The 13333-nt window shown below is 43.6% G+C and overlaps 1 protein-coding gene across 2 annotated transcripts in view; it reads left to right on the top strand.

Moving 5' to 3' along the window:
- Positions 1-7563, top strand: part of sap30bp (SAP30 binding protein) — a 22656-nt gene extending 15093 nt beyond the window's left edge. Inside the window, exons 5-10 of one of the 2 annotated variants that reach the window (XM_075457717.1) lie at positions 3265-3353; positions 4785-4876; positions 5021-5133; positions 5211-5269; positions 5660-5750; positions 6818-7563. In XM_075457717.1, coding sequence (XP_075313832.1) covers positions 3265-3353; positions 4785-4876; positions 5021-5133; positions 5211-5269; positions 5660-5750; positions 6818-6999 — 626 coding nt within the window. In that variant the 3' untranslated portion in view covers positions 7000-7563. The remainder of the gene's footprint in view (positions 1-3264; positions 3354-4784; positions 4877-5020; positions 5134-5210; positions 5270-5659; positions 5751-6817) is intronic. The other variant, XM_075457718.1, reaches the window with a different exon arrangement.
- The last annotated feature ends 5770 nt before the right edge of the window (positions 7564-13333 follow it).

Below are 13333 nucleotides of genomic sequence, written 5' to 3' on the forward strand. Positions count from 1 at the left end.
TTCCGAGCAGCAAACACCGTAACAGGCACGGCTGTCGGCAGGCGGCAGCACGCAGTGATACGAAGGGAGAGAAAATAGGGCCAAGCGATTGTGAGGTCTGACTTTTTCCTGGAGAACGATTTTGTGATGCAAATGTATTACTCTTTTGAACGCATATTGTTTTGAGAAGCAAGGCGCTTTATTTTTGTGGCCCCAGCCAACTAGCCGGACTACCTTCGTCAACGCCAAAACGAGGCCGGAACTCTGCTCACAGAACGCAGCGGGGGGTAAGCAAATGGTCATAAATGATATTGCTAGTATGGGATGTCATACAGCTTCATGTCAAAGAGGCGAACTATCCCTTTAAAGACTTCATGACTTCATCATGTTTGCTGGGTGTTGGCACAGTAAAGGTGTGAATCACTTACCAGACTTGGCTTGTATTGGAGATACTTTGTTGTCTGACAGATTGGTAATAATTGTGTACCTGGCAGTGGTCAGTGAGTAAACTTACCTGTACAGGTGTGCATGCAAGTGTCAGATCAGACAGGATATGAGTTATGCAGGGAGTGGCGTTTAGTTCAGCGTTCTGTTTGTCCTAAACTTTCCTTTGTGCAGCTTGTTCATTCGGACTATCCTGGATGCAGTTTATAGCAGGGCAGAATTTTATGGCTTTCGCCTGCAGGTTTTTGTTCTCACCGTTTCTTTTCTTTATGTTTGTTGCAGCCCTGAAAAGCAGAGGAAAGTGAAACGCAGCACATCAATTTTTGGTTTTGAAAATGAGCCCCGTCAGTGTGCCTTGGTGTCGGAGTGTGAGTCATAGCCTGGGTTTGGACTCTTGACATTCCTGCAGTGGAGCTCAGCTCCTCCGTGTTGCCTCTCAGTAAATGTCACAGTGTGTCTGGCAGAAAGCCTCCCATCAGCCAGCTGAACGCTGCTCTTTGTCTGTTGACTGAAGGGATTCACATTGTCCGCCTGTCCAAAAAGACCCTCAGGGCACAGATTGAGACTCTCTGTGTGCTTTTTTGGGAAGGCAGATGGTAATTTAAAAAAAGAATCTAATCTTTCTCTGTCACTGTTCTAGTCCTCCTGACTGTGCCGATGCCTCCTACGCTGAGCTGAATTGTAAACGGGGATATTTGTTACATATACTGTGATATAATAATACTTCCACTGTCACACTGCGTTTACAGAGTGTATTCTGATGTTTAATCAGAGCTTGTTCAACAAGGATACAACGTTATCAGGGAAATCTCAGGTTGTAGATTAGCAAGCTATGAGTCTGTCGGACCGTGCAAGTCTGTGTCTGTTAGAGCTTAATGAAGCACCGAGCTACCACCTCATGCCTCTGAGTCATCAGACTTGTTGTATCTAGTTTTTCCTTTCTCTTCTTTGTCGTTGGAGGCTACATTATCTACCTGCTTTATGATGCAGGCTGCACAGGAGCGCTGATGTTAATTTATCTTTACATCGATTAACGATTCTCATTTCCAAACAAATCTGCATGAACCTGCATAAGTGTGGGCAAAAGCAGCCCCCCGTCCTGGTGGTGAGGTTAACCTGGGTTTGCTTATCAGCTAATAAGCACAATGAGAAAGGGAGGTGCTGCTCCTCTGAACTTCCCCCACATTGTGTTTGCATGTCAGTTTGTGTCTGAGTACAGCGGTGCCCCGTCTGCACATGAACGTATCGGCAGGTCGAGGCACCGCTTCACTATGGAGGACGATATTTACCGAACTGTGCAAAAGCGTTGAGCCCCCAAGCAGTCAGACGTGCCTGTAATCTCTCAGAGTGCTTTTGAGCAATGGGGAGGTTTTCCGAAGCTCTTTGAAAGTTTTTCATTGGACATTGGCTGCTTTTTCACCCGTTTCAGTCCTTGTACCTGAGCATTTTCAGAAGAATGTGTTTTTGTTCGTTAAGCCTCTTAACACTGACCCATGAATCATTCGAGTATGGGGAAAAAAATAAATAAATAAGGCCACCAAACTCAAGGGATGAACCAACAGATGATTTAAAATTGCATTTTTATCACTCATTTTATTCCAGTTTCTTTGTCGTATCTGCTAAATACCGAAGAGAACTCAGTTGGATGGACATAAAATAGTATTTTTGAACCAACTAGTTGATTCCCATGTCCTTCAAGAAGCCCGGAGAAAGTTTCCTAAAGACTACTTAAAGATATGAGACAAATGTTTGTCTCAGAGGGTTCAGACTGTGTTGAAGAACCAAATATTGACTTTGATGTTCATTGGAACCTTTTTTTAACTTGGCAGGTTCTAAAGAAACGAGGGGTGGCTGAAGACGTTGCACTGACAGCCATCTATGTGTGGACAGACGGCATGACATGCCTGTACTGAGCCTGATCAGCAACAACATCTTTGAACTATCTTGTGTCTTTTCTTTTTTGTCAGTTATTTCAACAAAATAAGCAGTAAACAGACTGATGAACCTGGTAGCGTGTGAATATGGTCACATATTCACACAGACAGCAATTTAGAGTTACTTGGTGGGCGTTTTTGGTTTTTTTAGCTAATATTGCAAATTGTTGTTTCAAGTGAAAGTTGTTGAGATAATTGAAGGGCTTATGTGCTGGTGGAATTTTCCCCTGATGTTTAGTAAGTCTGTGTGTTCGACATGGCCGAGTCAGCGCTTCTCGTGTCGGGTCAAGTTTTAACCCGTCTGCGTTCTTCGCAGAATGTCGGCAGGCGGGAGTCCCTGCGTTCGGAAATTTGCTCGCCTGTCGACGTCTCGCTGCGCTTAGTTCACGGCATGATTGACAACCCCGCGTGAAGGCAAAGACGATCCGTCTTATTGAGATATAGGAGTGACACTGAAGAATGCCTGGCCTGCAGTCAGTGAAAGCCGAGGGAGACGAGTCGAGCAAGGGAAGAAAAACAAGGGACAGGTCCAAAAGGAGGGAAGGGAGCCTCCCTTCCTCATGCAAGCCCCAGCAACAGCCACACCCGAGCTGGGATGTGCGCTCCTCAGAACCATGTTACCACATAAAACCTGCTGCCATACAATTCATCCTCAGACGGGGATGCAGAGGAATTTCCCAGTTTAACACACATTAAGTGAATATCCAAACCCACCCCCCCCCCCCCTCAATCCCTCCCCATCTGTTCTCCATCTGTTTGATTTGTTCCTCCTGTTGCTTTTACCTTGGTATCGCACTGTTTTTCTTTTTAGTTCATGCTTCTGCATGTGGAAACACGCAGAGCAAAGAGGAAAAGCTGTTGAGGTGGAATGGTGTGAGGGCTCATGTTTGTGCTTCTGTCTTGCCAGCTCTGTTCTCTGAAAAGGTGAGGAACATGTCACCTGATGAGATCCGGATCCCTCCCGAGCCTCACGGGCGCTGCTCCAGCCAACTACAGGTACCCACCCGCCCCCTGCAGCACTTATACAGCCACATACATTTTACATGAAGCCCACCCTTTGCTCCGTACTTGCCACAGTTCTCTCTGCTGTTTCAGAGGCTCGTAGATGTGGTGCATAAACACTTTCAGGCGCTAAAGTCATCCTATTAAAAGAAGGAGTCTTGTTATTGGCTTCTAAAGGGATATGTATAAGTTCTTCGATTGAGGAACATATGATCAAGACTTAAGTTTGAAATGTCAGGAGTTGAAACTACCTCATCCTTACGGTCTGTGGATGTCGGTGCACTGAAAATAAGCTGCTGTCGAAGCTAAATGAATAGCTTAGCAGTTTCAGCTCCCTGCAGGGTTAGAAATACATTTTGGTGGCAATCTAAATTCTGAGGCTTCCCCCTGTAATTACAGCCTCGCACAGTGTCACCCCGGTCAGCTCAGTATCAGCACCACTGCTCCGGTTGGGCCTTTCTGCTGCGCTTTTGGTGCTCTTTACTTCTCTGAGGTTTTGCGGTGAGGCGCTAAGACAGGTCAGGACACACAGCTGAGTGGGTAAATGTAGCGCTCAGCAGCTTCCCCCGAGGGCTGACACTCCTCCATCTGTCAGAGGAACAAGCAATGATTCACCTTCTACAGAACAACCTTGATTAGCCTGCCCTCGGGTCTCAGCAGCAGGAGCTCATCAGAATGGGATTTAATTGGATTTAGCAAAATATCAGGTTTTCACAATCCAGTGGAATTTCAACCCCCATCAAAGAACAGTTGCTAGAATGTATCCATGTTATTAACCGTATCCAAGTCTTTTCCACGATCATGTCCTTACTGTGGGATTAGAGCAACTATCGCTGAGCGTTTCCAGTTTCCGACGGGGCCATTTTAACGCAGGAAGCCGCTGAGACGTGCCTTGACTTTTAATGCCATTGTGTGGCAGTAAGCTTTCCTGCTTGGTTAAAGATTTAATTACCAGTTGTATCACAGTCTTTTAGCTTTTAAAACACATCAGAGTTAAGATGGTTATTTTTGATGGTTTGGACCATGTCATCGTGCCAATAAATGAACTGGTGTTAATATTTAGGAATTAGCTCTACATGTGTTGTGGAGGAAATGATCCGAACTTAAAGGATTTCTCCTTTTTAAGCGGCATTCCTTCCTCCCATCTTGTTCCATGCATCACTCCGTGTGCCAGCTCTCTGTGGCTAAGTTAAACCTGGTCGTCAAATGTTTCTCAGGTATCAGAAATGTCTCCAACAATAGCCCCGTTCACGCTGCTGACCCTTAACCGGTCGGAGCTGATCAAATATATAAGTTTCATCCATTTGATAACATTTACTTTACATCCTGATGAGTGCAGAAAAGCGGTGGAAGCCAAGTCAAAGCAGAGCATTGCGTCCATTTCTTTTCATCCTCCTCACTGATTTGTCTGTTTTTCTCTGACAGGAGAAGATCCACAAACTGTATGAGAGGAAGCTCCATGGAGACTTTGACACAAACAGCCACATCCAGAAAAAAAAGGAATTTAGAAACCCAAGGTATGCAAGCAAAGCAACGCACGCACGCACATGACACCTGGTACTTATTTCTTTTTTATCATAACACCAACCAAGAACAGCTAAATAAAGATTTTCTGCACGTGTGTCGGTGTCTCATCAGGCGGTTTATTGCTTTTCTTTCAGTATTTACGAGAAGCTCATTCAGTTCTGTGGTATAGACGAGCTGGGAACCAACTACCCAAAAGATATGTTTGATCCTCATGGCTGGTCGGAGGACTCTTACTATGAGGCTCTGGGTAAGCCTGTTTGTTTTGTCCTCACACGTCTGTTGTGATGACAGATCAGCTCTCATAATTGCATGTTATTCTTCCAGCCAAAGCCCAGAAAGTGGAGATGGACAAACTGGAGAAAGCCAAGAAGGAGCGAACCAAGGTGAGGATAACGACAAAGAGAAGTGGATTAGCATGTGCTGCTCTGCGTCAGGGGGCAAGTCTCCACCAGCTGCTCTTCATTTCTGCTCCATGCTCTTCCTCAGAAGCACGGGAGTCAGCTCTGCCAAGTTCAGCTTTCATAACCGCAGTGCAGACGCATCCCTGCGCAGCCAGACAGCTCAGTCAGGCCCACTCTGGGTTTTCATGTAAAAACAAACCCCTTCAGTAGAAGCCAAATAGTCTTAAAGAGCCAGATGTTCTGTAAAAGCTGACATTGGAGAAGCAGGTGAATTGGGATGTTTCATGCTGCCATCATAAGCAGCAGCTTCAAACCAGTGGCCAGAACATTGAACTTAAACTGATGTTTTCCACATGTTTTTGTGTTCCTCAGATCGAGTTTGTCACAGGAACTAAGAAGGGCTCCAACCCCTCCAGCACAGCAGCCTCCACCACCAGCAACACCACCTCCACCACCGCCACAGGTGAAAGGTCGCGCCCGAGCGGCTGAAACGTCGGCTACATTCAGACGTGGTCACCTCGCGGGCCCGTTTGGCGTTAACATGTTTGTCCTCCACTGCCGGCCTCGCCAGCAGTTCAGAGAGCGTAACTCACGAGCTCCACTTCCAATACGGAACAAGTCTGTCATGTAAACGTGGCGGCTTTGTTTAAGTTGTTGAACAAAGCCAGCTTGGTATTAAAATTCCGAATAATTTATATGAATCTTCTTTCCTTTGCTGCTGCATTCCTGAATATTTTGTTACCGCCACCTGCATGTCAGTGGTATTGCTGGAGAACCCTCAGTAGTGTTTCTACCTGGTGTCAGGTACTACCCAGCGTGAGTTTAAAGCTTGTGGGAAACCATGTTTATCAGCGTGCTTGTGTAGTGACAGTCCAGAAATGGGCTGCTTGTACATGTTTTAGGCTGTTCTGATGATGTGAGGGTTCATCCTTCGATTTATTGGAGTTTAAATGGCTTGTTGATACATTTTAAAAGGACATAGAGGGGGTGGTCCGTGGCGTAGTGGGTTGAGCAGGCGCCCCATGTACAGAGGCTATAGTCCTCACTGCAGTTGGTTCGAGTCCCGCATCGGACGGCCCTTTGCTGCATGTTGTTCCCCCTCTCCCTGCCCCCTGCTTCCTGTCTCTCTCCACTGTCTTATCCAATAAAGGCATAAAAAGCCCCCAAAAAATACTTAAAAAAAAAAAAAAAAAAAGAACAGAGGCAGAAGTCCACATGAATCTATTGCCGCTTGGGTAATCTATTAAATCCACCCGCAAAATCAAATTTTTTCTGTTAATGCAGGTTTAGGGATGGGCAGGGTTGGCTCCATATATATGGCTCCCAGATAAAAAGCTGCATATTACTACTAGAAATCAGAAATGCCACAAAGAGCCTTTTACATTGTTACTTCCATGTGTACCAGCTTGCCGTTCAGTGCCTTTTTGTTGTTGTTATAGCTGATAGATTTTTCTAACCAAAGAAGGCAGCACCACTGTATTCGGTATCGTGATATCCGTGAGCTCACCTCATCGTCTCCTCCTCTGCCAGCAGATGCCCAGAAGAGGAAAAGCAAATGGGACTCTGCCATCCCCGTAACACTGGCCCAGCCCACTCTCATCACTACCACGGCAACCCTTCCAGCCGTCGTCTCCGTGACGACCACAGCCAGCGGCACCAAGACCACGGTCATCTCTGCAGTAGGCACCATCCTAAAGAAAGCAAAGCAGTGAATAAGAAGAGGTGGCAGAGGGAGTGGCACGTTGGTCCATACAGGACGCGGGGTGGACACACGAGCTGCGTGCACGTTGTGAACCAGCCTCTGCTCACACACACACAGACTGACTGACAGACTAAACGGCCTTCTGTCTCCGGGAATGTATCCGCAGCGCTGCGTCAGAAAGCCAAATTGACCGTTTGGTGAAAAGAATTTTCGGCCATCTTTAAAGCTGACTCGTGCAGATCTGTTTCGTGTTTCATGAAACTGGAGTTTTCAAGTTGGCAACACCTGTTCATTTAAAACAAAGATGGAAATGGGTCCCAAACCGGCTGGTAGAATTGTCTGAAAAGCTGTTTATTTTTATATTCAAAGGTCTGGTCCAGTATCGTCATGCTTTTTCCTGCTGTTATGTGTAATCGCTCTACATGTGAAAATGTTTTACACCATTCTTCTTCTTCTTTTGTGACGGAGTGAACAACTCTGAGGAAAGGTTTTTTTTTTCGTTTTTTTTTTTTTTTACACTTGTACATGTGTATTGATGATAAGATGAATAAATGGATCAGACGTTGCCTTTTCAGCTGGATTAGGCTTTTTTTTTGGTGATCACCACTTCATGGAGTCAGACACCAGTTGGCACCCAGTTCTTCCCACATGTAGACTCGCATCTCAATTCAATTCAATTAATTTTTATTTATATAGCGCCAAATACAACAAATGTCATCTCAAGGCACTTAGATAGTAAGTCCAATTCAAGCCAATTAGAATTCAATTAATTAATAATAATCATAATTCATAAAATAATCCAATTCGTTCATATAGAGCCAATTCAAAAACAATTTCCTAGCTAAGAAAACCAACAGATTGCACTGAAAACTTTTTGTTTTTTCGGTCCAATCTCCCGTCCTGAGCGTGCCTGAGGCGACTGTGGAGAGAAACGACTCCCTTTTAACAGGAAGAAACCTCTGGCAGAACCAGACTCAGGAAGGGTGGCCATCCGCCTCGACCAGCTGGGGTTTGAGAAGACAGAAAGGGGGGGAGGGGGCCGCGGCGGCACTGTAACACCATTCAAAGGATATCTGTTGGAACAGAGAAACACGAGTTAATGACCACAATAATGTCACATATACATAAAGAGAGTAAAGTGAGGAAAGGTGTGACAGATGAGGCCCCCAGCAGTCTAGGCCTATAGCAGCTTAACTATGGGATGTTTCAGGACCACCTGAGCCATCCCTAACTATAAGCTTTATCAAAAAGGAAAGTTTTAAGCCTGGTCTTAAAAGTGGAAAGGGTGTCTGCTTCCCGGACATTTACTGGCAGCTTATTCCACAAGAGAGGGGCCTGATAACTGAAGGCTCTGCCTCCCATTCTACTTTTAGAAACTCTGGGAACCTCAAGTAAACCTGCAGTTTGGGAATGAAGTGCTCTGTTAGGAAAATATCTTACAATGAGATCTTTAAGATATGATGGAGCTCGGTCATTAAGAGCTTTATATGTAAGGAGAAGAATCTTAAATTCTATTCTGAATTTAACAGGGAGCCAAGGAAGAGAAGCTAAAACTGGAGAAATATGATCTCTCCTGTTAGTTCTCATCAGAACTCTGGCTGCAGCATTTTGGATCAACTGGAGGCTTTTCAGAGAATATGTGGGACAGCCCAATAATAAAGAATTACAGTAGTCTAATGTTGAAGTAACAAATGCATGAATTAGTTTTTCTGCATCACTCTGAGACAAGATGTTCCTGATTTTAACAATATTACGACGGTGAAAGAAGGCAGTCCTAGAAACCTGTTTTATATGCGAGTCAAATGATAAGTTCTGGTCAAAAATAACTCCAAGGTTCCTCACTGTAGAACTAGAAGCCAAGGAAATACCATCTAGAGTAACTATATAGCTAGACAATTTCTCCCTGAACCGCTCAGGTCCAAAGATAATGACTTCAGTTTGTCTGAATTTAGAAGCAGACAGTTCTGAGTCATCCAGGTCTTTATGTCTTTAAGACATGCTTGTAGTCTGACCAACCTATTGGGTTCATCTGGTTTTATAGATAAGTACAGCTGAGTATCATCAGCATAGCAATGGAAATTTATGCCATGCTGTCTAATAATGTTACCTAATGGAAGCATGTATAAAGTAAAAAGAATCGGTCCAAGCACAGAACCCTGGGGAACTCCATGACTTACTCTGGTGTGTGAGGAAGATTCTTCATTTACAAGAACAAACTGAAATCTATCAGATAAATATGACTTAAACCAGCCTAATGCAGTTCCTTTAATCCCAATAACATGTTCAAGTCTCTGTAATAAGATACTGTGATCGACCGTATCAAATGCAGCACTGAGATCCAACAGGACAAGCACAGACACAAGTCCGCTATCAGAGGCTAAGAGGAGATCATTGGTAACTTTCAGCAGTGCAGTTTCTGTGCTATGATGCACTCTGAATACTGACTGAAACTCTTCAAACAGATTATTTCTGTGGAAATGATCACAAAGCTGAGCTGCAACTATTTTTTCAAGAACTTTAGACATAAAAGGGAGATTGTATATAGGTCTATAATGAGCCAACACTTCTGAATCAAGAGTAGGTTTTTTAAGTAAAGGTTTAATTACAGCAACCTTAAAAGTCTGAGGTACATATCCTGTCAACAAAGACAGATTGATCAAATCCAATATGGAAGTGTCAATTAATGGGAAAACCTCCTTGAACAGTCTGGTTGGGATTGGGTCTAAAACACAAGTTGATGGTTTAGAAGAGACTATTGCTGTTGTTAGTTCAGAGAGATCAACTGGGCAGAAGCCATCTAAATACAAATCAGGTTCTAAAGATACTTCTAAAGCTGCTGTACTTGATGATACATCACTGATAATAGTGGGAAGGACTCCATCAATCTTCTCTCTGATAGAAACAATTTTATTAATAAAGAAGCTCATGAAATCATCACTGCTGAGAGTTAAAGGAATCTTTCCAGACTAACTGAGACTCTTCTAAATTAGAGGAACGCCACTGTCTCTCCAGCTTTCTTGCAGTCTGCTTTAAAGCACGCAGCTGTGAATTATACCAAGGAGCCAACCTCTTCTGACTGATTACCTTCCTTTTCAGAGGGGCAACATTGTCCAGTGCTGTACGCATTGAAACTATAGTGCTGTCAACAAGAGAGTCAAGTGCTGCTGGAGTAAAGTTTAGGTAGTCGTCCTCTGTCATATCTGCACATGGCAGTGAAGAAAAGGATGATGGAATTAATTCTTTAAATCTGGTTACAGCATCCTCTGATAAACACCTTCTATACGTAAATTTCTTCTCAGAAACTGTATAGTCAAGTAATGTAAACTCAAAGGTTATCAGAAAATGGTCAGATAAGACAGGGTTATGAGGGAACACTGTTAACTGTTCACTCTCAATGCCATAAGTCAGCACAAGATCAAGGGTGTGATTAAGGCAGTGAGTCGGTCTGTGAACACTCTGAGAAAATCCAATAGAGTCCAAAATAGAATTAAAGTTCATATTCAGGCTGTCATTTTCAACATCTACATGAATATTCAAGTCACCCATTACAATGACTTTATCTGTACTCAGCACTAACTGGGATAAAAACTCTGAGAATTCAGACAGAAACTCAGAATAAGGGCCAGGTGGACGATACACAACAACAAACACAAGAGGAAGCATCTGCTTAATTTACACTGGAGATGAAAGGCATAAAGGCCTAAATCTGGATTTAACAATTTCTTGCTTTTGAGCTCACATCCACAGACGCACTCGCACCGTCTTGAGTCTCGGGGTAAATGTGTGCACCGAGTGGAGTTTACGTCACTTCAAACTCCACATCTGACTTTTGTCGAAGGGTTATTTGGTTTCTGGAGAAAAATGTGGGGTTCAAGTTTGACCGTATCTGGTTGCAGCTAGTGACGGAGAAAGAGAAACCATGAAAATCTTATTTAAAAGAAAAAGAATTTAGTCTTCATACAAGAAAAAAAAGACTTTCACATATTTTATTGTATTCCATAGCTTAATTCTGAGAAATCATCCAGCGAGATCTCCACCAGCCTGAGTCACTTCTGACCGGCGGGCTGAATCAGACCCACTCTTGGCTGTGATGGCAGTCGTGTGTCGGTTTCCGTGCGTGAGCAAACGTTCGTGTTCTGCTTCTCAACGTGTTTTTGCAGAGCCTGGAATGCAAGACTTGACAAAAACAAATTCTGTGCCTCCGTTAGACACCAGTCTGGCATGTTCTGCTCGGGTGGGGTTCGCACTGTTCCACAGACCCTCCTTACAGGATGGATGCCCTCCATACCTGATTGGTTGAGGAAGGAGAAAAGGCTGTTGGATGATACAGTCACCACATTTAAACCATTATTTAAGGCAAGGCAAGGCAAGGCATCTTTGTTTATACAGCGCATTTCATACCACAGGCAACTCAATGTGCTTTACATAAACACAAGAGAACGGCATAAAGCAGCATAAAAACAAGCAATTTGAATAGAATAAAATTAAAACACACAGTTAAAAGCAATCAAAGAAGAGGGGAAAATATAAAAATTAAGAGTATTCACCATTATGCTTTAAAATTATTTAAAGGAACTAGACCATAAGCACACCGAAAGAGAAATGTTTTTAACCTGGATTTAAAAGTGCTCACAGTTGGGGCTGATTTCAGTTCTGCTGGTAGTTTAACATTTAAGATTAATGACAATCCACAGGAAGTGAAGTAAAGGAGGGGGGAGGGGGGCTAAAGAAAGAGCCTTTATGGGTTAGTTTTCACATCTTCGTGTAATAATATAGATATAGAAATACTGCAATGCTCCAGAAAGGAGTGAAAAACGGACTTTTACACAGTTCACTTTATTTCAATGCGATATCACAAGGACAGGTTTTATGTTTTAGGCAACTCCATAACAAACAGGTCAAAAAGTTCATTTTTTTAAGGATAAACCTTCTACACAGTTTACAGTTCCGTAGTCACAACATCTGAAGTGAATACAAAAAGAATACTGTCCACGCACGATTCGTGCCTGTGGGAATGTCGGTGGGATGATTCATCGTTATGAGATCCTCATTACTGCAGGTGCGTGAGCGCGCGCGCACACGAGCCACACCCGATACAAGTTGTACCGAGCAGGTCACAGCTTTCCCTGATAAACCTACTGCGTCACAGTTTGAAATGTGCCTGAGCAAGACTTGATGAACACAGTATTCACCGCTTCAGGGGCCTTTTAGCTGGGTATGGAAGTTTTTCTGTGCCATCAGAGTTTGAATACGAATTTCTAATATCGAATTTTTACAGCATCAAAATCAGACTTTGAATTTGAAAAAACAACAGTGGAGAAAAAAAATTCAGTGGAAAAAAATACAACTTCAAAAAATTCAGTGGAAAAAGAACCAGACTCAACATCCGGGTAAACAGGGAGAAGCAATCGATCCCTGTCTCAATTCATCCAACGGCAGCCAATCAAGTTGCGCCACATTGGACAGATCAGCCATGTCCACCAACGCGGGTGATGGTGCTTCAGTGAGTGAGTTTACTTTATTTGCCATTTGTGTTGATAAAATTGAGTAATAAATATTACTCAATATCAGCCGCGGCTATTCAGAGACAACACGGGAAGCCGGACAGCCTCTCCCATTCTCTAGCGAAATTGTTACAACTTCAATGTTAAATTGACGATAAAACAGTTATTCACAAAACACAAGATATGCCCAATACTGCGTTTACTTTCATAACTACAACATGTTGTCCTGTAGCTTAATGAAGTGATTTGTTCTGAAATGGCCGCCGTTCACTGAGGAAATCATGTTATGAAGCCGCCACTAACAGCCAGGCTTCCAAGCCGAGGGCTGCCCGGCTTCAGGAGGGGGCGGGAGAGTCAAGTTTTTTTCTACAATTCTAGGTCATCATTGGCTAAATCGACAAAAACTCATCACTTCCAAGGCTGCTCGGCGTCTCTGGGGGTAGATTAGACGTCGGCGTGTCAATATGAGGGGCTGTGTCCTGATGATTGGAGTTAGTGTTGGTCCATCATGAGAGATCTTGTGGCAGCCGAATTTATAAGCGGAGAGAAGCACGCTGGAACTTCAGTCCCAAAGCAGATACGAAAGAGGCTGGTTGTCTGTGAAGTGCTGTAATACTTTTAGGTGCTGTTTACACATATCCGGGTATTTTGAAAAACGAAGACCTCTCCCTTCGTTTGTGCCTTTCGTTTATACACAAACGGAGTTTTTTCCTCCGAAAACGAAGCTAAAAAAAAACTCCGGCAAAAGTGGAGATTTTTTAAAAACTCCGTTTAGCGTTTGTGTGTAAACTGGTTGAAAGAGACGAAAACGGAGTTTTCAGAATGGAATGCGGAGTTATC

This window comes from Odontesthes bonariensis, chromosome 23, assembly GCF_027942865.1.
Source record: "Odontesthes bonariensis isolate fOdoBon6 chromosome 23, fOdoBon6.hap1, whole genome shotgun sequence".
Lineage (NCBI taxonomy): Eukaryota > Metazoa > Chordata > Actinopteri > Atheriniformes > Atherinopsidae > Odontesthes > Odontesthes bonariensis.